The 27,489-nt window shown below is 49.2% G+C and overlaps 1 protein-coding gene across 1 annotated transcript; it reads left to right on the forward strand.

Moving 5' to 3' along the window:
* Positions 1-566: 566 nt before the first annotated feature.
* Positions 567-27,082, forward strand: TRAP1 (TNF receptor associated protein 1). The gene is made up of 13 exons (XM_065411770.1): positions 567-643; positions 2,201-2,310; positions 4,562-4,635; positions 6,823-6,978; positions 7,465-7,585; positions 7,809-7,878; positions 16,773-16,920; positions 20,182-20,367; positions 21,863-22,001; positions 23,039-23,124; positions 24,958-25,103; positions 25,521-25,593; positions 26,205-27,082. The coding sequence occupies exons 1-13, from the start codon at positions 567-569 to the stop codon at positions 26,304-26,306; spliced, it is 1,488 nt and encodes a 495-aa protein (XP_065267842.1). The 3' UTR covers positions 26,307-27,082.
* Positions 27,083-27,489: the final 407 nt, after the last annotated feature.

Consider the following 27,489-nt stretch of genomic DNA (forward strand, 5'->3'; position numbering starts at 1 on the left):
GGGGTGGACACAGCTGTTTGCTGGTGCATATATCTGCCGGGTTTTTCCATCTCTGAGGTCCCCATTCATTTCCTGCAACTGAGCAATCACACCCCATTCTCTTTCCTCTCTCCCACCCGTTGCAGCAGGCACTGCCCTAGGCAACACTTTCCTGTTCCAGAGCTGCAGTCTCTGCTCCTCCGGTACTATGTTGCTCTGTAGGAGCAAGTCACTGGAGCTTCTTCCACTTGTGCTGTCCCCAGGAGGGTGAGCTCAGCCCCCCAGAGCGCTGACTGCTGCAAAGCAGTTGAAGGGGAGGGGTCCCCTTGGAGAGGAATGTTCTGGGATGTCAAGCTCACACTGAGCAAACATCGCAACAGGCTGAGTCAGGGAGGGTGGGGAGAGCAGCTGTGGGGGTGTGGGGGGAGGTTGCAGCCTCCCAGCTGTAGCCAAGGGTCAGCGGACCTGCAGTCCAGTATACCTGCTACTCGTTGTCCCTACAGGCATTTCTGGATGCACTGCAGAGCCAGGCGGAGGCCAGTAGTAAGATCATTGGCCAGTTTGGAGTGGGCTTCTACTCTGCCTTCATGGTGGCTGATAAAGTGGAGGTATACTCGCAATCTGCAGAGTCCGGGAGCCCTGGCTACCATTGGTCTTCAGATGGGTAAGAGTCTGCAAAACTGGAATTATTGGAGGCTAATGTATTAGCGAGTGTTGTGACATTGACTGTAGCTCCACCTGGGTGGGGACTGGAAGCTGTGCAGGGAGGTGCAAGGTGAAGCAGGACACTGGTCTTTTGCAGCTAGACACTTCGGTTAAAATCCTGCTTAGATTACAAATGAAAGTCTTCATTACAAAACCACCACCGCATGTAACTCAGCAGCCTGGCTGTGCTGCACAGAGCTCGGGTTTGAATAGCCAAGGCTGCTATAAGGCACAAGAGAATGGTGCATTAGGAGAGCTGTGTGGTGCCCCTCACTGCAGCCTGAGCTGTCAGCTCCTCGCTGCTACGGGCTTGTTAAACAAGAAAACCACACGTGAATTCAGTCCTGCTAAGTGTGCCAGATTGACAGCCCTAGAGACTGACTGCAGTTTGCTCACAGAGCAGGCATGGCACAGGCAGCACAAGCTTCCCCCTCCATCCCACCAGTGGACCTCAGTCCTGCCTTGAAGGGATACTGAAGGGGTGAGAAGGAAATCCAGTCTCTATGGGTTGGTCGTTTTGCTGAGAATGCCAACAAGGAAACCTGTTGTGTTGTGGGTTATAACATGGGCACACATCTTCTGTGAGCTGGCCTTCCATATAGATCACCCACTCATTTCACACAGGCCACAGAATGTCCATCAGATGGCAGAAGCTTTGAGCTACTGCAGACTTGGGCCAGATTTGGACCAGAGCACTAGATGTGAAAAGCACCACCTCCTATTAAAAGCCCATGGGAGAAAATATTTGCTGAGTTTATAAATCCCTGAAAACTGTTTTACAATTGAAACTTCAGATCCTGTTGTGTTCCAGATAATAATTCGCTTTATTGTGCTAAATGTTACAGTCCTCCTGCTTGTAGCCTGTCAGGGTCACTGAAGGATCACCTGCCATTCCTGCACCTTTCACAGTGTGTGTTTTCCACCCTTGAATCGGTGCTGCTCCCTGATCGTTTGACCCTCAGACAGATGGAGCAGTCACTCTGAACTAGAAAGAATGGAGATGACCATTGGTAGCAAAGGGGACCCTTTAGCTCAGTGCAGCAGCCTTTCATCAGAGGGTGTCGCTGCACTCTAGTGGAAATAATCATAGACTGGGACACACGTGCTGGACCAACAAAGAGCCATGCAGTCTGCTTGTCTGGAGCCTGGAGGGCTGCAAGTATCTGTATAAATGTAGAAGATTTCAGTTGCTGCCATGGAGGTTTAGCCCAGGCAGACGACATCACCCAGTGTGCAGTGCTGTTGTCAGTAGAGGCTGCTGGTATTGTGAAGCATTGTCTGCTGGGACCTGTAGTCTCCGCAGGCTGCATCACCATATTATAGATCTGGGTGACAACATGTAAAACTCCACAGTGCCCAACTTCCATTGACTTCAGTGGGAGCTGGGTGCTGTAGTGCCATTTGTGCTTTGAAAATTGTCCCCTTAGTTAATGAAATGTTCTCTTTTCATTCTCCCTTGTTAATAAACATCCCCCAAGGAAAAGGTTTCTATGTGATGCTGTGTTTCTATTCCTAGCTCGGGAATGTTCGAGATCGCCGAAGCCTCTGGCGTCAGACCTGGGACCAAAATAATTATCCATCTCAAAGAGGAGTGCAAAGAGTTTGCGAATGAGAACCGTGTCAAAGGTGAGTGGAGTGGGGAAATGAAATGGTATTCTTTGGACTCCTGTAGCCCCTTACCCCTGAGGATTGCTGTCCCCATCTCACAGAGGCCTGGAGAGGTGGTGACGTGGTGGCAGAGCTTAAATTAGACCCCAGCGTCCTGACTCCTAGTCTCCTGCACTGGCTGGACACCCGGCCTTTGATGCTTAAACACTTGTAAGTTGCCTGTCAGTTGACACTGTTTTTAATTTATAAGGGGGGTCGCACTCAGAGGCTTGCTATGTAAAAGGGGTCACCGGTACAAAAGTTTGAGAACCACTGGTGTAAGGGTTGCAGTGATGGGTGTGAGGCACTGTGGGCTTGTCCCCTCTGTAGCTCTTCTACCACCATGCTTTCTCTTCCTTTGAGCAGTCCCAGGCAAACCCTAATCCTCCCAGGTTATCCTGGAGCTGTGGAAACCGCCATGGCCAGTATTAGAAAGCTGGAAGTATCCCACACCTCAGAAGTTCTCTCTTATTTGGGTGTTATTACAATGGGGTTGCTAATGTTTGTAATGTGTTCTGAGCTCCTCTGCTGAAGGGGCCTGGGAAGGGCAGAGGATGATGAGATTCTAAGGGTGAGCTTAGGCAGATGGGATGTGTGCAGAGAATATCTGTCCTTTGCTCACCACAGGTGCTGCTCACCAAAGTAGAATGCGGCTCCTATTTGTATAATCCAGGAGCAGCTTGCCAGCCCCAAAGGCTATTACTCTACCTCCTTCTACCTCTGTTCTAATCAAGGAATATACAGGGTGCTGCCAGTTTAACTCATTGACTTCTCCCAAAGAAATGGGAAAATCTGATTGAATTGGCATGCCTGCTTTTTCTATAGACTTGTCTGGGAGCTTAGACCCCTAGTCTTTTAACCCTGGCTTAATTCCTTATATTTCACAGGGTAGGGGGAAAACTGTTAAAAGAAACATTGAGATTTCAAAATGTAGTTAGCAAATGAGAAGGTTATGGCAGGCTGCTAACCTTAACTTTGCCCTCTTCCGCATAGGCATTGCAATGCAGTGTCTAATTACATGATCTCCTGCTGCTATTTCCACACACCCCTGTCTGGTTTGTGTGCTTGGTGGATGGTGTATTGTTTAAAATATTTTACCACACATGCACTTGTGTGAATTGCATTTTAAAATGGTTCTAACATGACCAAATTTAAACCAGTTTTTCCTGGGATCCTGAAAGTCACCTCTCCTCCCTAGGAACCATATTCCTGCCAGTTTCCAGCTCTCTACTTCACACTGCATAGGTGCTAGAGCTGGGTTGTTTTTTGTTTTGTTTTGTTTTGTTTTTTAAAGCAAGAATTCCATTTCTAATGGGAAAGTGTCCCCTTCCCTCTCTGGCTCTCAAATAGATGAATAATTTTTGCTCAAACTTTTCAAAGAAACTCATTTACCTCTGGGCAGAAACCAACCCTCTTAAATTCCATCCTGACAAGTGAAAGATTCAGGAGGTTGTGAGCCACGGTAAAAGCTGGGTAACCATGGAAACACTTGAACCCCCACCCTTTAACTGTGGGTGTCCCTATGTTCTCCTCGCCCCATAATGTTTTGAGATCCTGTGTTGAGAAGTGTTAAGTATATGGTCACTACAGAATTGGCTGTGCCATACCAAAGTTGTAACCGTAAAAGTAAGAGAGAAAAGTCCCTTAACGTCATCCCCTCCTCTCCCTGGGGTCAGTGCAGGATTATTTGCTAGAGGTTTTTTCTAGCATTTTGCTGAGTCTAGTTTTATATGCCCTGACCAATCCACCCCTTCGCTCGAGGGAGGGTTCTAGAGCTTGATGGTTCTCACTGATATTCAGCCAAAATGTTCCCTTCCCTCTCCCCCATTACTCCGACTTGTACCTCAGAGTGCTACATTAAATACTCCTCTCCCACTTTGGTATTCACGCAGTTCAGATATTTGTAGACTGTTCTCACCGCCACTACCTCCAGTCACCATCCCTTTGCTAAGCTAAACATTCAATCTCTCTAGACCTCTAACGTTCTGTGTTGCTCTTTTCTGAGCTCCTCCAGTCCATGAATTTTTTTCTGATTACCTGATGGGCTGTGGTAAAACACTGTGGGGGGCAGGAGCAGGCTGCAGTGGAGAGCAGGGACACTTCAAAGGGGCTAATCTGTGCTGATATGACCGGTTCCCATAGCTCACCTTGGTCACAACGATCTGGTGGTTGAAACTGATAAGACCCGTGTTCTGGTTTTTTTTGTTGAAAATGTTTCTCTCTGTTCCAGAGGTGGTGACAAAATACAGCAACTTTATCAGCTTTCCCCTCTTCCTCAATGGGAGACGCCTCAACACACTACAGGTTAGACTGAGAGCCATGGGCAGGGCAGTGATTGAGAGGGAAACTTGTAACCTTGCAGTGGGCTCAGGAAATGAGTGAATGGGTCCAAAAAGGACCAAGGACTGCGAATGGGTGAGGTGGTGGCGATTGTCCAGGGCAGGGGATCACAGAGCCTTTCTGAGATGAGGAGTTATTCAAGATGAACGTTCTTTCCAAAACCATTGACCTAGTGAGTTGAAATGTCTGGTTGCGGTGAAGCTGGTTGGATAGCTTCAGCCGTACGCTCTTGTGCCTGACAGGGTCAGAGGCTGATGACAAGTCGATAAAAGCGTCTGCTGGAAGCTGGCTTGAGTATGTGTAGACAGTGCAAGCACTTGGTCACAGCAGCTTTTACCTGCGTTGAAAAATGCCTGTTCTGGGGGATTGTGGTCTCCAAGATGGGGGTCAGCCTCGCCAGCATCGCCCACTCCAGTAATTTGTATCTTGTACAGAGGAGAGATAGGGCAGTAGCTGTGGAGGTCATTGGGCAGCTTTCCAGGTTATGAAATGGCAATGACTTCTGATCGTCTCCAAGTTGTTGGGAGTTTGCTGGTGGTGATGACTTCCATCAATAGTGCTGCCATCCAATCGCACCCTCTTGGCCCAAGATAGTTAGGAAATCTGAAAGGATGCCGCCAATGCCAGCTGCTTTTCCTGCTTTGGTAGCAGAGAGGAGAGCATCAATCTCAGCTCTTGTGAAGGTTTGACAGAGACTTGATGGAGGGGCACTTAGTGCACAGCCCTGCGGAGTTCCTGGCTTGGGGGCGTGCGCCTCAGTCCCACGGCTTTCACCGGAGGCTGCAGCTGGGGCTGTGCGCCCCCCTTGTGGCTTCTCAGGGTCATATGCCCCCTCCCACTGCAGCCGAGGCTCGGTGGGGGCTGCAGTCGGGCCACGCGCCCCTGTCCTGCAGCTGGGCCAGCTCTGGAGCAAGGGCTATGACCCCCCTGTCCCCCGTGGCTGCGACCCCCTCTGCGGCCACCGGAGTTGGGGCTGTGCCCCCTCCCATGGCGGGGGGCTTGGCCTGTCAGTCTCTCTTCCCCCTTCCCCCCCATGGGACTCCATTCCTCCCCCCTATCTAGCCCTGCCCCCGGTTATTTTTAGTAAAGTAATGGACAAGTCACAGGAATTTTTGTTTATTGCCTGTGACCTGTTCATGACTTTTACTAAAAATAACTGTGAAAAAATCTTAGCCTTAAGTATGATATGCTGTTTGGGCACAAGTGAAGACCTGCTGGCTTTTTAAAGGACAGTGGTCTGAACTCTGGGGAGCAACACAAAACTCTGGTCCTAACAACAGGTGCTGTAAAGCATCTGAACTCCCCACTGAATCCCAGTTACACCTTGGATCCTGGAAACTCTCCAACACCTTTGTAACTTCTGGTCTTATTAAGGGGCTGTTTGGGAATGACCATTTTAAAAAAGGAAGCTTGCTCAGCACATTGCCTGAGCTGCAAGAACAGTGGGCCTATTGGGCTTGCTATTAAAAGGCAGGAGGTATGACTTGGGGGCCTCTACCTCTGCTACTGATCAGCGCTTGAAGATGACACCAGGGGCAAAAAATCTATGTAAGAATGTAAACCTAGCCCAGCAGCAAACCTGAGACCTCTACGTTGGGTCCAAACACAAATTATATGGGCAGGATCCCCCCACATCTTTACTGATCACAAGCATGGTGCTACTAAGACCAAGAATCATGATGTTTGTAAAGCTCTTTGAGGAGGTAAGGTGCTGGATCAACACAGAGATTCTTCTGAGAGGGAGATGACATCAGAACTTCAGGAATAAAACCAGCTCAACATACTTTGTCAAGACACTTTCTGGATACAGGCCTCCCTGTGCAATCACTGGGGAATCCTTGGGAGGAGAGGGGGAAAGGGTCTGGCTGCAGGGAGCGAGCCAGTCTTTGTACAGAGGGAATCCCTAGGCTTTCCCTGGGCTGCGAGGGGTATGGCAGTGTGTCGGCTTTGAAAGACCAGACCAGAATTAGTAATAGTGATGCCCAGCTCCAGGCCCTGTCCAGAACAAAGGAAGCTGTTGACAATGGGACGTGCTAGGGAGGGGCAGAATTAAAAGCAAATGAGTCTTAGTGTGTGGCTGTGGGGTGTGTGTGTGTGTGTGTGAGTGTTACCAGACGGGTGGGGATTTTAAGCCTCCCTCCTCCCCCACAGGCACTCTGGATGATGGACTCCAAGGAGATTGGTGAATGGCAGCACGAGGAGTTCTACCGCTTCATAGCCCAGGCTTACGACAAGCCTCGCTACACCCTGCACTACAAGACAGACGCCCCCCTCAATATCCGCAGTATCTTTTATGTGCCTGAGATGGTGAGACTCTGGCATTCTCTTGGGGGTGTGGGAAATCCTCAGTGAAAGGAAGGATCAGATGGGTGAGATCATCACAGAATAGAAATCCTTTCCAACTTGAACAGCTGCAGCCTTATGTGCCCAGCACTGCAGAATTGCTTTTGGAGTAGCCAAAAGGGAATTCCCAGTGCCTAAAAGAGACGGAAGCATCTCTCCAATGGGGGTAGTGTGCCACAGGATAATTGGGGTGCATTGAACTGTGTCTATTTGTCATGAGCAGAATCTGGCTCAGGTGGGAGAAACCCTCACAGAGCAAGATTCACATGCTCCTGTAGTTCCGTTCTGGTGGGGAGGATAAAAATGTGATTTGCTCTGATCATCTCAGACCTGTGAAACCCATAGTGAACATCAGCAGAGTGTGGGGCTTTCGTATGAGCCCCACTTGGGGCCACAAGCAATGCCCCAAGGGTTTTGATGGTGTAACCTCTTCCGCTCTTGCTTCTGCAGAAACCATCCATGTTTGACGTCAGCAGGGAGCTGGGCTCCAGTGTTGCCCTCTACAGCCGCAAAATCCTCATCCAAACCAAAGCCACTGACATCCTGCCAAAGTGGCTGCGTTTCCTCAGAGGTAGGCTGGCCAGGGAGCGAGCAGGAGAGTGCAACGGGCTGCGGCAGCACCTTCCTTGAGTGTCACTTAGGGCAGTGGAGGCAGATTTCTGAAGGCATCCAGGATGGTGACATGAGACAGCTGCCGGAGATTTGTGGGGAGGGAGGAGTTAGCAAAGGGCTGAGTCCTCTGAGTCCAGTTGTATCCTAGTCTTGAGTCACTTCATTGCCACTGTTTGTTCTAGGTGTTGTCGATAGTGAGGACATTCCCCTGAACCTCAGCAGGGAGCTGCTGCAGGAGAGCACCCTCATCAGGTGAGCAGACAGAGGGGCTGGTTCCCAGGGGATTGTGGTGGGTTCATGAGTGCTAACCTGTCTCTGGGTGGGTGGTGATAAGCTATAGGATGTCATTTCAGATCAAGACCTGGCAGGTGAGCCATGCAGTTCCCATTAACAAGAGTTTCTGTGTATAATCTGATACTATGTAGCCTGAGAAGCTCCAAACTCTTTCATCCATGAGGTGTTTCTTAACCAGACATGGTAGACTGAGTGTTAACTTGCTCTGCACCATCCAGCTTCTTCTTTGAGTAGTGTCCCTGTGAGTGCTCCACTTCTGGTGTGCCTGCGCCTTTGAGCCAAGATTTTGGTAGCAGTGCCTGTTCAGCCCATGCATGCGTCCCACTCATCCTTGTGCCCCGCACCGAGGACATATAGGGCTGTGCAGACAAACCACCCTCAGTTCCTTCTGTACCACAAAGTCCCACAAGGGAAACTGAGGCAGGGTGGAAGGAAAGCAGGTAATGGAACACCCACAGGGACATACATTGTGAAGAGCTCCAGTTTTTCGAGTGGTCTCCATGTGTATTCCACTATGGGGTATGCATGTGCCCAGAGATGGAGAATTTTGCAAGCAGTGTCTGTTGGTCTGCACATGCACCCTGGCTCACCTCATGCCCCTGACTGAGTAGTTAAAGGACGGTGCAGACTGACCACCTCTTCAGTTCCTTCTCACTGCCTCATTGTCTGTGTCAGAACCTCCAGTGTCCAAAACTTTGGCTTTCTCCTTTCTCTGTGAATATATTTAGCTATCTGTAAAGAGTTTTTATCATTCTAGTGTTTTCGGGTTTTTATCGGATAGTTATAGTGTTTTGTAATTAATCTTCCTGGCCTGGAAAGCCACTCCTCTTTCTCCCCTCATTCTGTACCCTGTTTCGGTACTGGACTATGCCCAGTACTCCAGGCTTCAAAATTTGTGCTTTCTTCCCGCAAACCCTCTTGGTTAGCGATGGCCACCAATGCTGCTTATGCTCTCAGGGAAGCCCACATTGCAGCAAGTTGTAGTATCTGCTGCTCGTTCTCCAGCCATACTCAGGAAGGGTGGGAACTTCGCCTTCAGATCCACCTAATGGAAAAGGGCATGATGCCGCAATCGGACCCTGGCCAGGGGACTTCCCTCCCTCCACTGTACACTGGCCTGACTCAACAAGGAGTGTGTCTCCCGCCATGAGGTCCAACTTGGGAGCAAAGGAGTCGACCCCCACAGATCTCTCGGCGGAATCTTGTCAGGAGAGCAGAGAGCATTCTCATAAGTTTGAGGCTAAGACTTGAAGAAGTTGGATTCAGCCCTGCCTAAACCCAGCAAATCTATAAGCTTAGCTGAAGAGAACCTAGGATGTCCCAAGTCTCAGAAGCATGACGAGAAAGCCCACACAGGTTTGGTGGCACTAGTGCCTCTGGTACCTCCCAAACAGAAACCCCAGGATCCACCAGCACTGACGAAGACCTATCATTGAGAGCATCAGTTACCCATGGTGCAGTCTTTGTCTTCAGTGTCTCTGGCACTGACTGTCTCTGCTGCAGCTCTGGTGGACTGGACCCCTCTAGCTCTGGGAAGAGCCAAGACCTAGGCTCCTCTTGCGGACATCTTCGCTGCCCCATACCCAGACTCCCTCTCCTTTGGGTCCCTCCCTTTTCAGAAAGGTTATAACTCCATGAGGGGCGCCAGCCTTTGGGAGGAGTCTGTATCTCATTCCATTTTCAGAGTATGACTTCCCTCCCTTCATTGGTTCATCAGCTGCTGTTGGAACCGGAATCTGCTTTCTCTCCATCAGGAGATTCTAAACCATCTGATGAATCATTATTCGCTCCTCCAAGCCCCACCTTCCTGGTCAGAAGACTTGGACAAGATTGGGACCAACCTCCACCTCGTCACCCATCTCAGAGCCAATGCTACCCCATGCCATGGAGACTTCTGCAATTTCCTTTCAACCCATCCTGTTGTCCATATAGGGACTGTCGGACCAGCACCATCCTGCAGAGTTGGTCCAGCCTGCTAGGGAGTTGCCCTTTCCCTCCCCTGTGAGAGGACAACTGAAGCTGTAGAGGAGACCTTTGAAGAACAGGAGGCAAGGGCTAACAAGGTGACACCTCACACAGATATGTCCTCATCATTGCCGGATGAGGCTGTAATGCCTCTACTACCTTCCATGGTGGATGACTTTCAACAGTTCCAGAAACTGATGAAGCATGTCACAGATATACTTCAAATTCCTCTTGTGGAAGTCCAGGACTCCTATAATAAACTCTTGGACCTTTTACATACCTCAGCTGTGACATATGTGACACTTCCAATTAATGAGGCCCTTCTACAGCCAGCCAAGATAATCTGTCAGACTCCTGCCCTGGCACCCCCTACGTGCAAATAGGCCAACAAACAGTACTACGTCCCATCCAAGGGTTCAGAGTTTTTATTTTCACATCCAACACTGAATTCCTTGTTTGTAGATGCAGTTAATGAACGTGGGAGGCAGCACAACACCGAGGCTATCCCATATAACAAGAAGCAGAAGCATCTTGATCTTTTCAGTCACAAATTAGATTTTGTGACATTATAATTCAGGATAGTGAATCACCAGGAGCTCATGTCAAACCATGACTACCTGCGTTACAATAAATTTAATACCTTTATTGAATATTTCACCATCAATAATTTAAGGCCATCATAAATGGAGGTCAGCTCTTGGCAAAGATGCCATTACAGGCCGCATTAAGGTATGTCTATACTACTCACCGGATTGGCGGGCAGTGATCGATCCAGCAGGGGTCAATATATCGCGTCTAGTCTAGACGCGATAAATCGACCCCCGAGCGCTCTCCTGTCGACTCCGGTACTCCACCGCCACGAGAGGCACAGGCAGAGTCGACGGGGGAGTGCCAGAAGTCGACTCACCACAGTGAAGACACCGTGGTGAGTAGATCTAAGTACATCGACTTCAGCTACGTTATTCATGTAGCTGAAGTTCCGTAACTTAGATCGCTCTTTCCCCCCCGCCCAGTGTAGACCAGGCCTTAGATGCAGCCAATACTGCAGCCCACTCCATTTCCACCACTATCATGATACAATGAGCATCTGTGTCCAGCAATCTGGCTTCCCTAGGGAGTTACAAATCTACTGTAGAAGACCTTCCCTTCATCGGTCACAAGTTGTTTTCTGAGTCTAAGGACAACTCCCTTGTCCCTTCCCACTTTGAAGGACTCGAGGGACACACTTAGATCCCTCAGGATCTATACTCCGGCAAATAATAATTTAAGCAGGTCTCAGAGAGCCCAGAGGTCTCACCCAGCTCATTTTTCTAACTTCTGTCAGCCACCTGAACCAGTGACCAAGAGGCCACAGCGACTTCATCCCAGCCACCTGGATTGTCCCAGTGCCAGTTGTGATGGCTTGGTTGAGAGTGTGAACCACCCACTCCACAGGGATTTACTGCTGCACCATTCTATCCGCATCCCCCCACTTTTGGATACCGCATCTCCCAATTTCAACTTGCGCAGAAGAGCTTAACACCAACAAATGCGTTTTGGAGACCATAATATCTAATTACTCCATCCATTTCACTTCTATCCCTCCCTCCCCACCTACCCCACTTCCCTGTCCCTTTTCAGGGACTCATCTTGCATTCAGTTGCTGAGACAGGAGGTGGCCTCTCTTCTATGCTTAGGAGATATAGAACCCGACCTAGTTCAGCACAAGGGAAAGGGGTTTTATATAAAGTACTTTCTGGTTCCCAAAAAGAACGGAGTATGGAGACCAATATTAGATCTCAGACATCTGAACAGTGATGTGAACAGCAGAAAATTAGGGTGGTGACCCTTGCAGTTATAATTCCCCCCTAAATTGCAGGGATTGATTTGCAACTCTCGACCTTCAAGACACTTATTTTTATGTTGCAATTCACCAATCTCACAAGAGGGTTTATTTGCTTCATAGTCAACTTCGACTACTATCAGCCCGTCTTGCTCCCTTTTGGCCTCTCCTCTGCCCCAAAGGTATTCTCAAAGATCATGGCAGTCATACCCACCTACCTACTAGGGATGTAAAAGGTTAACTGATAAGCATTAGGCTTACCGGTTAACCAAAGTTAACCCCAGCAGCCCTGCATCAGGCTGGCGGGAGGGACCCCAGCCCTGACTGGGCCGGAGCAGGAGTAGCCCCAGCCCTGCCATGCCTGTGAGGTCCCGGCTGCACCACGCCAGGTGAGCCGGTGGGACCCCAGTCTGGGCTGGAGCGGGCCCCAAGCCCTGGCTGCGCCGGCTGGCTCATCCTCCCTTGTCTCAATGATTGGTTGATCAGGGGACTGATCTTATCAAGAGGTGTGGTCGGCAGTACAAACAACAAGATTGGTATTCCACAGTTTAGGCCTCTGACTTAATCTCAAGAAGTCTGCTTTTACACCAGCACATCGGATAGATTTCGTGGGAGCTTCTCTGGATGTGGTGACAGCCAGGGTTTACCTACATATGAACAGATTTGTTGCCCTAAAGAATCACATAAAAACAGCCATACTGGATCAGACCGGTGTTTCACCTGAGCCCAGTATCCTATCTTCTAACAGCGACCAGTGTCGAATGCTTCAGAGATAATGTACAAAACAGAGCAATTTCGAGTGATCCATCCCTTGTCTTCTTGTCCCACCTTCTCAAGGATTCAGCTCAGTCCTCAAACCTCAGCAAGAAGTTGTCTCCAACTATTAGGGCACATGGCAGCTTGCATTTTCGTAACTCAACACGCCAGTTTACATCTTCGATGCTTCCAGGGATGGCTCAAGACAATCTATATGCCCAGCAAGCATATGTCTCTCCCTTGCTTGGTTCTACAGTCACTCAGCTGATTCAAGAGCCCTTCGAAGGTCTGTGCAGAAGTCCCATTTAGTCAAGATACTCTTACCATCATCATATCATTAGACACATCCCTCTTGGGATGGGGGATGCGCATCTGGAGTCACACACAATCCAAGGCAAATGGTCATCCCAAAAGCAGCTTCTCCACATCACCCGTCTACAGTTGAGGGCAGTCAGAAATTCTTGCTTTCATTTCCTTCCTCTGATCAAGGCCCAGTCCATCAAGATCATGACAGACGACATGGCCTGCATGATCTACATCAATCTCAGGGCGGGATGCATTCTTTCTCACTTCGTGCAGAAGCACTAAAACTCTGGAATTGGTGCATAGTCAACCAGATAATCATCTCAGCTTCTTACCTCCCAAGTATGCAGAACACTATGGCAGATCACCTCAGCAGGCATTTGCCTCAGAATTACTAATGGGAGTTGGACATGCAAGTCTTCAATGGCATATTTCTAACCTGGGGTTGGCAGAAGTGGGCCTCTTTGCAACTGCCACCAACACAAGAAATTTTGCAACACAAGTGCAAGAAATTTTGCTTGAGAGTGGAACTAGACCCTCAGTCACTGGGGGATGCCTTCCTCATCTCATGGACAAGAGGTCTTCTTCATGCATGTCCATCACCGCCGTTACTTTTGAAAGTACTCAACAAGATCAAACAAGACAAGGCTAGATTCATTGTAATTGCACTCACCTGGCTGAGACAAGTTTGGTATCCTTACCTCATTCAACTTGCAAGTTCTGTAACTTCAGGCATGGCTCCTAGATGGCTTTTGGGGATAGAGACCCCCTGTTCAACAGAAGTACAACAGATATTATTAAACAGCAGAAGGACATCTGTGAGAATTATTAACCTTCAGAAACAGAAGAGATTTCATCACTGGTGTATCCTTCAACAAGTTTATCCAGATCACTCTTCTCTATCCGCTGTCCTTAACTACCTGTTTGAGTTCAAAAGATCTGGTCTTGATATGAACTTGATCAAGGTTCACTTGCGGCTGTCACAGCCTTTCACTCCTTGATAAAAGGTTTTTTCTTTGTTTGTTTGTTTTTCTCACCCCACAATCTCAAGGTTTCTCAGAGGCCTAATGAACCTATTTCCACAGATTAGAGAACCTGCTCCTGTATGGAACTTGATCTTTGTTCTTACGATTGACCACTTTGAGCCACTAGCTACATGTTCGTTGGTTCACCTATCAATGAAAACAGCTTTCTTGGTAGCCATCACTTTTGCCTAGAGAATCGGAGAATTGGGAGCTTTAATGGCAGATCCTTCTTTCACAGTATTTTTAAGGATAAGGTATCATTGCAACCACATCCCAAGTTTTTACCCAATGTGTCCTTTGAATTTTATATAGATGAGACTATTCACCTTCCAGTTTTTCTCCTGAAACCACATCAGACTAGGCAGGATTCTGCCTTCGATACTTTAGATGTCAGAAAGGCGTTACCCTTGTATCTGGACAGAACGAAACCTTTCTGAAAGTCTCCTAGATTGTTTGTTTCAATTGTGACAAGATGCAAGGGATCCAGTCTCCACTCAGAGAGTCTCAAAATGGATCTTGGGATGTATTATTTCATATTATGTGCCTGCTGACATTCAACCTCTTTCTAGAGCAGAGGTTCTCAACCTTCCCAGACTACTGTACCCCTTTCAGGAGTCTGATTTGTTTTGCATATCCCAAGTTTCACCTCACTTAAAAACTACTTGCTTACAAAATCAGACATAAAAATACAGAAGTGTTACAGCACAGTATTACTGAAAAAGTGCTTACTTTCTCATTTTTGCCATATCAACTAAATCAATTGGAATATAAATATTGTATTTACATTTCAGTGTGATACTTGAGCCTGTTTTTCACTTGTGAACATTGCTTGAAGCCAGAGCCCCATTGCCCAGAGCTGAAGCATGTAACTTAGCTTTATGGGGCCCCCTGTGGGCACGGGTTCCTGGGCAATTGTCCTGCTTGCCACCCCTAGTGCCGACCCCACAATTGCCACCCCCCCAAACCCGTCCTGTGACCCCCCGGGGGTCACGACCCCCAGGTTGAGAAATTCTGATCTAGATGAGTTGAGTACCCCTGCAAGACCTCTGCATACCCGTAGGGGTACGCGTACCCCGGGTTGAGAACCACTGTTCTAGAGTGTTAGCTCATTCTGCAACATCACAGTCTACATCTGTGGCATTACTCGAAGACGTTCCAGTCACTGAAATCTGCAGAGCTGCAACCTGGAGCTCTGCACATACTTTCTCCAACTATTATACTCTGGTTCTTGCCTCTAGATCAGATGCTGCAGTTGGCAGTGCTGTTTTGTCCTTGGATGTTGTTCTGACGCTCCCCCCTCCTTGTGGGGATACTGCTTTGGAGTCATGTGAAGTGGAACACCCATAGGAACACTACTCGAAGAAGAAGGATGTTGCTCACCTTGTGCAGTAATTGGAGTTCTTCCAGATGTGTTTCCCTTTGAGTGCTCCACTACTTGCCCTCCTTCCCCTCTGCTTTGGAGTTTTACCTTGTGGGACGTTATGATAGAGAAGGAGCTGCAGGTGGTTCGCCTGCACAGACCTATATATCCTCAGTGCGGGGTGCAAGGATGCGAGGAGGCACATGCGTGGGCCGAACAAGCACTGCTACCAAAAATCTCAGATCAAGGGTGCAGAGACATATGCACTGGAAATGGAGCTCTCATTGGGGGACACATCTCAAAGAACTCCAGTTACTGCACAAGATGAGTAACCACTCCTTTCCTGTAGTGAGTTCACTCACTTTGAACAAGGGAGGGTGGTTAAGAGCAATTCTAGGAGCAAACTTTTTCAGCAGTCACATTTCATGGTTGCTGGGGCAATGTTCTGTGTCACAATCTGCTGGATGTTCTGAATACCTGCCGGGCTCCCTCTTGGGTCCTATATTATGCATGTTACAGACTGACTTACAGCAGCCTTGGCTGGAAATTGGGAGACTGAATTTAGTATTTAGGGCCCTCTGACTTTCCCAACAGGTCCATTGATTGGAAAGTAAAAGGTTATAAAACACATCAAAAAGTCAGCTACAGACACTGGGAGGCTGGGTCCACGCTAAAGTATCACCATCTATTATGCATACATCTTTGAAATATGTCCATCATAGCATCCTCCTAATACTGGACAGTGTTCTGGGCCTCTTTTCACACAATGTTAAGCTACACACATAACACCCCTACAGTTACCCCTTTATCAAAGGTCTGACCAAATAGATCGGCTTTTACACCATGCCCTGAGGGTCAACAGAGCCAGGCACTGTAAGGCCAGTCTCCTCTGAGAGTGCCCTTGAATCTGGAATTCACACCTCCTTCCAGTGTGTCCTGAAGGACAACAGACCAAGGCTCCTGTCATGGCTGAGTGTTCAGAGAAAGAGGTCAGGGTGTTATTTTGTATTCTATTGCGTGAGGTGGGGTTGTTGCCTTTGGTGTTGCAGCTGCATCGTGTATTCTGCTGTTGTTGAAGTACTTTTAGATTTAGAATAGGTGCTTTCTTACAGTAATCAAAATAATTCTCCTTAATTGGAAGATAAAAAGCCTCCATCATTGTATATGTTCTTAATTAGTCAAGAACACTCCACCCCCAAAAAATGACTGCATTACAGCCACCTCCTCACTGAATTTGATTTTGGCAGGTGTGGCGTGGGCTGCCTATCGGGAGAATGCACTAAACCCCTTGTGCAGTGCAGAATGGTGGAGTCTCCTAAGTCAGGGGGAGTCAGGGGGAGCCAGGCTCCAGCAGTGGGTTTGGGATACTGCCTCACCCCGTCCCTAGCACCAAGAGCTGCCCCTGCCTGAGATGAGAGTGGAAACCGATTTCAGATCCCGTCTGAAGATGGGATGAGGGCAAGAAGGCTGTGGGTTGGTATTTCTCCTTTGTTCTTTCTAAGCCAACCCTTGTGTAGGAAACCCATGACTGAAGCTGTATACAGGGAAAGGGACATTAACCTAAAACCATTGAACATCTTGGCCTATCGACTGCTTTTAACAATACTTGTTCTCACTGCAGGAAACTCCGGGATGTTTTGCAGAAGAGGCTGATCAAGTTTTTCATTGACCAAAGCAAGAAGGACCCTGAGAAATATGCCAAGTTCTTTGAAGACTACGGGCTGTTCATGAGAGAGGGGATCGTGACCATAGCAGAGCAGGACGTCAAGGTACATACCATACTAAGTGTCTGGCTGGTGTGAAAGAGCACAGACTGCTGCCCGGACTTGGGATAAGGCAGTGGTGCGGGAAGGTGATTCTCTTCTGGGGATCCTACCATTTGCTCATGTGGCCTTTTGTGCCTGGCCCTTTGGAGATTTACAGATCCTTCAAAATATTCTGACCTCCACAGTGTCCTACAAGCTTTTAGAAAGGGGGATGTGGACAGGTGCCATTCCCCATCCCTTCTCAGACACAGCCCATACACTATACAAAGTAAACATGCCCTCCCTTTGGCGCTTGGTTTTATTAATACTCCCGCTTCCCTAATTATAGGCCTGTCAGTCTAACATTGATCCTGGGCAAGATAATAGAGCAGCTGATACGGGACCCAATTAATCAAGAATTAAAGGAGGGTGATATAATCAATGCCAATCAACATGGGTTTATGGAAAATAGATCCTGTCAAACTAACTTGATATCATTTTTTTGGTGAGATTACAGGTTTGGCTGATAATAGTGATGATGTAATAGACTTCTGTAAGGCATTTGACTTGGTACTGAATGACATTTTGATTCAAAAACGAGAAAGATATAAAATTAATGTGGCACATGATTAAAAGCTGGCTAACTGACAGGACTCAAAATGTAGTTGTAAATAGGAATCATCATCGAGTGGGTGTGTCCCTAGTAGGGTTCCGTAGAGATTGGTTCTTGGCCCTATGTTATTTAACATTTTTATCAATGACCTGGAAGAAAACATAAATCATCACTGATAACATTTGTAGATGACACAAAAATTGGGGGAGTGGTAAATAATGAAGAGAACAGGTCACTGACACAGAGCAATCTGGATGGGTTGGTAAGCTGGGCTCAAGCAAATAATATGTGTAGAGCCTTGTGCGGATACAAAATTTGTATCTGCATCCAATCTGCAAAGATGGTCCATGGATGCAGATATCCACCGATTTGCAGGGCTCTAAATATGTGTTTTTTATATGGTTAAATGTATACATCTAGGAACAAAGAATGGAGGCCCTACTTACAGGATGGGGGAATCTATCCTGGGAAGCAGCGACTCTGAAAAAGATTTGGGGGTCGTGGTGGATAATCAGTTGTATATGGGCTTCCAGTGCAAAGCTGTAGCCTAAAGGGCTAATGCGAACTTTGGATTTATAAGCAGGAAAAGCTTGAGTAAAACAGAGAGGTGATTTTACCTCTATATTTGGCACTGGTGCGAATGCTGCTGGAATTCTGTGTCCAGTTCTGGTGTCCACAATTCAAGAAGGATGTTGATAAATGGGAGCGAGTTCAGAGAAGAGCCACAAGAATGATTAAAGGATTAGAAAACCTGCCTTGCAGGGATAGAGTCGGAGTTCAATCTAGTTAGCTTAGAAAGAGAAGGTTATGGCATGATTTGATTACAGTCTATAAGTACCTACACGGGGAACAAATATTTACTAATGGGCTCTTCAGTCTAGCAGAGAAGGGTCTAACACGGTGGGAAAATTTTTTGTCCCGAGGGCCACATCTGGGTATGGAAATTGTATGGTGGGCCATGAATGCTCACGAAATTGGGGGTTGGGGTGCAGGAGGGGGTGAGGGCTCCGACTGGGGGTGCGGGCTCTGGGGTGGGGTTGGGGGTGCAAGAGGGTGATCCGGGCTGAGACCGAAGGGTTCGGAGGGCAGGAGGGGGATCAGGGCTGAGGGGGTTGGGGTTCAGGAGGGGGGCAGGGGGGCAGGCTCCAGGCAGCGCTTACCTCAAGCAGCTCCCAGAAGCAGTGGCATGTCCCTCCTCCAGCTCCTACGCAGAGGCGCAGCCAGGCAGCTCTGCGCACTGTCCCATCTGCAGGTGCTGCCCCTGCAGCTCCCATTGGCTGCGGTTCCCAACCAATGGGAGCTGCGGGGGCGGCGCTTGGGGCGGGGGCACCATGCAGAGCCTCCTGGCTGCGCCTATGTGTAGGAGCCAGGGGGGGACATGCCGCTGCTTCCAGGAGCCGCACGGAGCGGGGCAAGCCCCAACCCTGCTCCCTGGCTGGAGCGCCAGAGTAGGGCAATCTCTGGACCCGCTCCCTGATGGGAGCTCGAGGACCAGATTAAAACTTCTGGAGGGCCAGATGCGGCCCGCGGGCCATAGTTTGCCCACCCCTGGTCTAACACGATCCAATGGCTGGAAGTTTAAGCTAGACAAATATAGACTGGAAATGAAGCATACATTTTTAATAGTGAAAATAGAGAACCATTGGAACAATTTACCAAGGGTCATGGTGGATTCTCCATCGGTGACAATTTTAAATCGAGGTTGGATGTTTTTCTAAAAGCTCTGCTCTAGGAATTATTGTGGGGCAGGTTTCTGGCCTGTGTTACACAGGTGGTCAGACTTCATTATCACAGTGGTCCCTTCTTGCCTTGGAATCTATATGTAAACAAGAACAGAACAGAATGTTCAGCTCAGCCTTTCTGCTCAGGCTTCGTTTCTCCCAGGATTCCTCTCTCAGGACTGCTTAGCCCACACTCTAGATCCAGTCTAGGGCCACTAGGAGGGAAAGTGAGTCAGCAGAACCTACTTAACCCTTTTGTAGCAGGATCAGCACCTGCTAACAGGGCTGGGTGTTTATGGCAAATATTGTCAGTCTTTTGCTGACATGTATATGCCATATTAGAAGCCATAGTTACCCACACACCCACCTGGTGTAGTGGCTAAGGCTGTTGCTCGTATTAGGCTTTGTTGGTCCCTGTGGGTTACAGTATGAGATGGCTGGGCGTAGCCTCCACCTGCTGTAATCACTTGGATTTGTAAAGTGCAGAGGAGAGTTTCCTCCTCGGTCCTTGGACTGAGCTCCCTTCTGTCTGCTCGTGGGAGGGCTAAAAGCCCTATGGCATGGTGGATTATCTTGGTGTCCTGTCCAATACCCCTCTCTCCCACATTGGTAAAACAGCTACTGACAGCCCACGCTTGTTCTGAGTGCAGAGTGGCTGCACTGCCCCAGCCTGGCCTGCTGGCTAAGGTAGTTCAGAGATCTGTGTGGAACCCTGAGGTGCTCAGCTACTGTCGGGACAAGTGCCATAAAAACACCCTCTAAAGAAACCACATTCCCCTCTGTCTGTGCTATGGGGGAGAAGCTCCTCCAGCTTCTCTGATGACCCTGCTGCCCCCAGGGAGCTGCTCTGTCCTGTCTGGCACTGCAGGAGACCTGAGCAGAAACCAGAGCAGGTTTCCAGCCCCTTGCAAGGGAGATCACACCTCTAACAAGGTAAATCTCCTCTCCCAGGAGGACATAGCGAAGCTGCTGCGTTACGAGTCCTCGGCGCTGCCTGCAGGCCAGCTGACCAGCCTGACGGAGTACGCCAGCCGCATGCAGGCAGGGAGCCGAAATATCTACTACTTGTGTGCGCCCAGTCGGCACCTGGCCGAGCACTCGCCGTACTTCGAGGCCATGAAGAAAAAAGATATGGAGGTAGGTGAGCAATGCACTGTGTCTCAGCAGGATGCAGCAGTGTGCTGCCCTCTGCTGCTGCCAGTCGGCATCAGCACCACAGAGTGCTGTCTCTGCTGCCAGGCCCAGCTTCCTCTCCGTGGGGGTCCCCTGTGTCTGGTGTATTTTATGGTCTTGCTGGATACAGCAGAGCTGCTGCAAAGGAGACACAACCTTTGAGATATGTTGCTCCCTGCCCTCTGCATATGTTACTTCTTCTGTCATTCTGTGGGGCCAGTGCAGCCTAGCAGCCCTCTGCCTCCTCTTGGGTTCGGATATTCACCCTGCAGGGGGGGGGAGAGGATTATTAGATCTGTCTCTTTATTCAGAAGCAAAGGGCAATGGGAGCCTCACAAACATATGAGTTAGTATTGGTCTGTACAGGCGATAATCCGTGAGCTCTTGCACTTCTCTCGGCTTAACAACACAGGAGTAAAGCTGCTCTGCCTCAGAGCCCAGCCATTGGTTTGCAATGCCTGTACCAGGGTGACGAGTGAGGAGCAGGTCAGTGTCTGGGCCTATGGTCTTTTCCAGGGGTCCTAGGATGTTCCTCACCTTTCACAGTTCCTCCCCAGGGCAGCAAGAATTCTCCATCTCCAGGCTCCTCCAGGCTACTTTGGGATCCTCCAAATTTGGGGCAGGAGGGAATTTCCCCTTGCACATATTAGCAGAGTCCTGTGGGATGTTCAGTTTCTCCTGGGCACTGAGCAGGGATCTGATAGGGTCAGGTGGGCATATTCCACACAGTCCATTTCCTGGGACTGCTAGGGATCTGTGGTAGAGGGTAGGGATGAAATCTGGAGGACTCTGAAGTACGAGAAGTTATATCTATAATCAGCAGTTTCTTGACTCAGTACTGCCCCTGCAAAGAGGAGATCTTTTCACAGAAGGCTGTTTTGTGCATGCTGAGACATTGTACGTCATGGCAGGGTGGATATTGCAAGGCAGGGATTCCCATGTTTTTTGCCGGCATGACCCCATTTTAATGAACCATTTCCTCCTGGGGCCACAGACAGCATGGAGGGTGCCGCTTTGTAAAGCAAAATGGCATCCTCTCCCCTCACATGACTGCACACATGTGAGGTCTCACCACACAGAGGATGCCATTTTGTTTGCCAGCACCATACATGTGAGGTCACGCTGTGCGGAGCAGAATGGTGTCCTCTGCACACTAGGGACAGCCGTGACCCCATCTGCTGGTGGCACGACCCCATTTGGGAACTGCGGCTGCAAGGGGAGGGGTTTGCACAGAGCTCAGCAATGTCAGTCAGCAAACCTGTTGGCCTGTTCAGTTGCTCTATGTGTCGGGGGGGGGCAGCGGTGGATCTGCCAGCATTCACTTGTGATGCTCTTGCTGGCTAGCACAACTTTGCACCCTGGGAAAGGGAAGAGGCTATTGTCCTTGCAGCTTTGATGAGCTGTCGGCAATCCTGTTCATCACTGGACACCACGTTGCTTACTGTCCTTTCCAATACAGGTGCTGTTCTGCTATGAGCAGTTTGATGAGCTGACACTCTTGCACCTTCGGGAGTTTGATAAGAAGAAGCTGATCTCAGTTGAGACTGACATCGTTGTTGACCACTATAAGGAAGAGAAGTTTGAGGAGAGTCGCCCAGGTAGAGCATCCCTTCCCCCAGCACGTCCTGTGCATGGCCTTGGGCTCAGGACCTACATTCTCCAACTCAGCAGCCAGATGGCGCTGAACCTCCCATGTGGCAGCCAAGGTGGTAGCCAGTGAGAATATCCTATTTTCGTGCCCTCCCTCAAGAAAGTATTGCCTTTGCCGGGCATGTGAGCAAACTCTCTCTAGTTAGCATCCTGCCTCTGCAGTGCTCACAGGCACCCATGGCAGCTCTGCCCCTGACCTGGGCAGCTGTCTCTTTGTATAGTGCCTGCTCTTGGTTTGTAAGCTGCTGATCACCAGTTCTTGCAAGTTCCTTTGCTGTTACTTTCCCACCCTCCCTGAAGAAGGAGGGGGTGGAGATGCAGCCTCCCTTTCCCAACCAGTGCTGCAGGCCCACTCTGGGAGGCCTTTTAGCCATCCTGCACTGTCCTGCGAAGCTCACTGGGTCACTGAGGATTCACGAGGCCAGTGGCTGTAAAGGGCTACGAAGTGTTGATTATATTCTCAGTAATAACACCGAGAACATGAAGCAGGAGCAGTATAGCATAGATGTAAATTCTTCTCTTTAAAATAAAAGAAATCTAACGTTGTCCTGTCTGCGCTGGGGTCAAAACCCTGTCTGGTAAGAGAGCAGGCCCTGCTGTGGACAGGACCCAAGCAGTTTCCTAGTTTAAAACAGTGATTAAAATATTGCGTAGCGAGTTCACGGGCATCTCTGGTTTATCTTCTTTTTAAAGCCAGCTTCATTTTAAAAGCAGACACTCCTGATCCCAGGGGTGATATTGCAGTGTGAGGGGATTGGGGTGGAATAAGCTTGCCCTCTTTATGTAGGAGGTGGTCTCTGGAATGATGCGGGTTGAGCTTGTGCGTTTGGCATGGTGCCATATCTCTGCATCTCTGTTTGGTAAGAGAGCAGACGGATGGATATGTGAAATGGACAAAGCTGCTTTTCAGGAGCAAAGCACACATTCCCTAGTGCTGCCCAGTGACAGACAGTACTGCAATGTAACCCATCCTCCTTCCCCCAAGCTGCAGAACGCCTGACGGAGAAAGAGGCTGAGGAGCTGATGGCCTGGATGAGGAATGCATTGGGCTCTCGCATCACCAATGTTAAGGTACATGTGCTATGGGATTCTAGTAGCTAAAGGTAGAAAAGACCTATATAGATCATAACCTCTGAAAAGAGGAAGGATGGTCTTATGGTCAAGGCACTGAACTAGGGCCCAGAAGATGTGGGTTCAGCCACAGATTTTCAGTGTGACCTTGGGCGAATCATTTAATCTCTCCGTGCCTCGATTCCCCACCTGTAACATGGGTGTAAGAACCCTTCCTTTGTCTGCCTTGTCTAGTTAGCCTGTAGGTGCCTCAGGGCAAGGACAGTCTCTTACTGTTATATGCAGCACCTGCCACAATGGGGCCCTGACCTCAGGTGGGCCCCTAGATGCCATGGTAGTATAAATAATAAGTCTCCTCCCCACCTCCCTTCTGCCAGGGCAGGATGTAAATAGCGTATCTGATGGTCCCGTGCTTATCAAGGGATAGGGCTGGATCTCCATGGCCCTTTCAGTAATATTCCTGCATAAATCCAGCTCTCGTCTTTCCCCCTGTATCTCAGTTTCAGTGTTGCTTTCTTGGACTCTGTCTATACACCCCAGGCTGGTTTGGCAACCAAAGGGCTAATGCAGACTGTCTGTCTGCTCAGCCTGAGCTGATTGGCAGCTCCACGGCAGCTGGGAGTATTAAAGGGCTGTAAGGCAGGAGGGCAGGGTGGCTGCTAGAGAGACAGAGGGACTGTGGAGAGAAGCTCCTGACAGCAAACTGGTAAGAAGAGAAGCCAACACTCCAGAGAGAGAGAGAGAAGCAGAACAAGAGGCTGTAAAGCCCACAGAGGTAGGAAGCAGTCCAGGGAACAGCAATGGTCTTCAGAAGGGTTAACTCTGCCTGCTCCGAACAAGGGCCCTGAGCTGGAGCCTAGTAGAGTGGGTCGGCCTGGGTCCTCCTACCTCTTATCCAGACTAAGAAGGAAGATGGAAAATGGTCAAGGACAGTGAGTGTTAGACATAGGCCAGAGGAGCGAGTCCGAGACCGCTGGACTTCGAGTTCCTTATATTTGGACCTTTCTGCTAGCTACAAAAGGAGATTGACTGAGCAGTGACTTAGCTAGAGAACTAGGCTGCATAAGATGACAGACTCTCTTGACACCAGAAGGGCTGGAGGGTTTGTTAGATTGAAAGGACCCCTGAAGCTCCGGGACACAGGAAAGCGCTCTAGAGGCCAGGGTGTGCTCCTACAGACACCAGTTCTTTGGCTTGGCTCAGAGGCGTGATTGCAGTCGGATTGTTCAGGTACACTTGGGTTACCAGGGAGCAGTTAGGCTAGTAGTGAGCATGCTGAGTGATCAGTAATGTTTGTTGGTAGAATAATTCCTCGAGTTCTCACTCTGTAAACAGTAGAGTGAACTGATACAGCACTTCATCTTCAGAGTGCTTCACAAACGTATTCAGCCCTCTGGGTGGAGGATCTTAATTGGTCTTCCGCCTCTGTACAAAGTGGGTAGGTGACTGGCTTGAGGTCAGAGAAAGGAGTCAGTGGAGCACTTACATACTGTGGGGACGGGCACTGTAGCAAACTCTCAGGTAGGTAGATAATGGCAGAGGCAGAATTAGACCCATATCATCCAAGCTCCCCGCCCTGTGCTCAGTGTCTGTCTCTCTCACTCACTTACTCGCGCACTCAAAAAGGTACTGTTCAGGCCGTGGGCTTTCACCCCATTGTAAGCAGTTTCTTGAGTGTGGGTGTCAGTTCTCTAGGAACTTTGTGTAGCTTCTGCACTGAGGGGACATCCTCCTCCTTGGCTGAAAACCAGCCTTTGAGCCCTTCGTTCTCCCCCACCTCTGAGCCGCCTGCATTTCCCATCCTGTCACTGTCCCATCCTGTTCCTCTGACAGGTGACTCCACGACTGGACACCCACCCGGCCATGATCACTGTGCTTGAGATGGGGGCTGCCCGCCATTTTCTGCGCATGCAGCAGCTGGCCAAGACCAACGAGGAGCGTGCCCAGATCCTGCAGCCCACACTGGAGATAAACACAGGGTGAGATGGGGCAGAGCCAGAGCACTTCAGCTTGGATGTTGTGCAAAGGCAGACACCAGCTAGCATGGCGAACTTGAATCAGCTGGGATCCTCCATTCTCTAAGTGCTGAGTTTGTGCTGCTATGTCTTGGCCTGTGGAGCTGTGCACAGTGATGGATGCAAGCTCTCATGATGTGCAGCCTCATGGGGGTCCCCCAGCAGCAGCCATCTGCATTATCCACCCCACAGGTTATGGGGCTGGGATGTGGAAGGAGGGAGGGAGAAGCTCACAGGTAAAGAGGCAGAGAAGGGAACTTTTGGCCATTAGGGAGGCATTTCGCTGTTCCTCCATAGCTCATTGCTCCTCCTGGGACCAGTGGCTTTTTCATGTGTCCAAGGGGCACTGCGACGCTGTGCTGATCTCTCATTCCATTGCAGGCATGCGCTGATCAAGAAACTCAATCAGCTGAGGGTCAGCCAGCCCGACTTGGCCCAGCTGCTGCTCGATCAGGTGAGAGCCATGTCTGCACCACTATGCTCCCTGGGCAGGCTGCCATATCTGTGGGCAGTAAGGGAGTGGGCCAAGGCTGTCCTCATGGCCAGCTGGAATCATACACCCAATGGTCCCCACTCTAGGTATTTTTAGTCCTGCATGGCCCAGGGTCCATTTCCCTAGAATGTTGTGATGCCGTCCAGGAACGGGGCTCGGTGTTACCCACTCTGACCCTACTCGTGTTTGGTGCAGAGCTAGGAGCTATGCTGTTCTCACAGGGGTGGACTGCACTTGGGAAAGAAGGGCAGGAAGGGAAAAAGCAGAGAGAATTCATAGGCTTGTCCACTGGAAGCACCTGGCATTTAAGATGGCTCCTTTGAAGTGGGGAGGGGATGGTAAGTCTGTCTGAAAGTGATCAAGGCTCCAAGTGACACATCACACTCACATGCACTCTGGGGCATGGGGTGCTAGAGAGAATCCCTGGGCAGCACCTCTTCCTATCATATGATCCCCCCCAGATGTGCATCCCATGATCTTCTACAGAGGAGCAGCACTTCTTCATTTCATACCAAGGTGGCTCCTGCTGCTAATAACACTCCTTCTCTTCTCTGTGCCCTTGTCTCACTCAGATTTATGAGAATGCCATGATAGCAGCAGGACTGAATGATGATCCCAGACCTATGGTGAGCCGTCTGAATGAACTCCTTACCAAAGCCCTGGAAAAACACTGAGCCCAAACGTATCGAAAGGGCAAGCTCTGTGCCAGATGCCAGTCTCTGTTCCCTCCAGCACAACTGCTTCTGTTGTTGACTGTTGGAACAGCTGTCTGTTCCCAAACTCTGTGCTGCATGGGGTAGAATATCTGCAACTCTGCGTGACACCTAAATGTGCTTCCAAGTTTCACTTTATAGGGAGGTTGCAGTTGTAATTACTGGACTGTGTATTACCCACACAGAGTCCCATCGTCCTGCTGAGACAAAACCTGGAGATTACTGCTAAAATGATTTGCCAGGATTTCTAAGGTTGGCCCAAAAATCCTAATTTTATATCGATTCTAGAAACAGCCTTTCCCAACAGAGCAGTTGACATCAGGAGTCCAGACTAGCTCCATGGACTAGAACCCCATATACCCACCCAGGAATTAGCCCTTATACACCAATGGGCTCAGAACACCAGCCTTCAGCACTAGCAAAATTCATTAGCTTGTCAGGAAACCACCTCTCCCTGGCACCTAGGGCTTAGCAGGCACAGGGATAGATTGTTGCCATTAGCAAACACAGGTACTACTGATGGAACAATGATTTGTCAACAGAGTAGTGTGGCAGATAAGGTAGCTTAGCTGCTGGATAACTGAACTCATCCCTGTATCTGGGGAAATGTTTAACAAGCTCACTTGGCGTTTTGGACAGTTTCCAGGGTTTTTGCCTCCCTTGCGGTATAATTTGCATGCCCCAGGTAATCTCTGTTCTGTTTATTTATATTAAATAAATTCCTCTTCATTTCAAGATACCTTCATCATGGGATTTTGCCTTATTTTGTTTTATGTTGTGTCCCAGGTCTGCTAGCATGACAGTTCGTATCCTTCAGACAGTCCCCAATTCTGAGAGGCAGCAGGGTCCTAGAATGGTGGGGGAGGGTTCCCTCTGCTGGCGGGAACATGAGTGGGCTGGGGGAGGCAGTATAGAAGGAAGTGGAAGGAAGATAGGAGGCAAGTCCCTCAACGATGAATCCTTATTCTTGTCCTTAAGGTTATAAGATCTGAACTCCAGGTTTCTAACGTGTGCTTGCTACCCAACAGAAAGGGCCTGAGATAGATGAGTCATCTTGGTCCTCCAAGTTTGTTTCTCAATTACACCTGGACAAATGAGTGTACAAGATTTTTTTTAATAACTGGCAACTCTGCAAACTCAGCAT

This window comes from Emys orbicularis, chromosome 10 (assembly GCF_028017835.1).
Source record: "Emys orbicularis isolate rEmyOrb1 chromosome 10, rEmyOrb1.hap1, whole genome shotgun sequence".
Classification (NCBI taxonomy): Eukaryota; Metazoa; Chordata; order Testudines; family Emydidae; genus Emys; species Emys orbicularis.

Coding starts and splice junctions, on each gene's coding strand:
- TRAP1 (XM_065411770.1), top strand. CDS start 567: ATGGTGGCTGATAAAGTGGAGGTATACTCGCAATCTGCAGAGTCCGGG. Junction 6,979..7,464: donor TCTTTTATGTGCCTGAGATG/GTGAGACTCTGG, acceptor TTGCTTCTGCAG/AAACCATCCATGTTTGACGT. Junction 7,586..7,808: donor GTGGCTGCGTTTCCTCAGAG/GTAGGCTGGCCA, acceptor TGTTTGTTCTAG/GTGTTGTCGATAGTGAGGAC.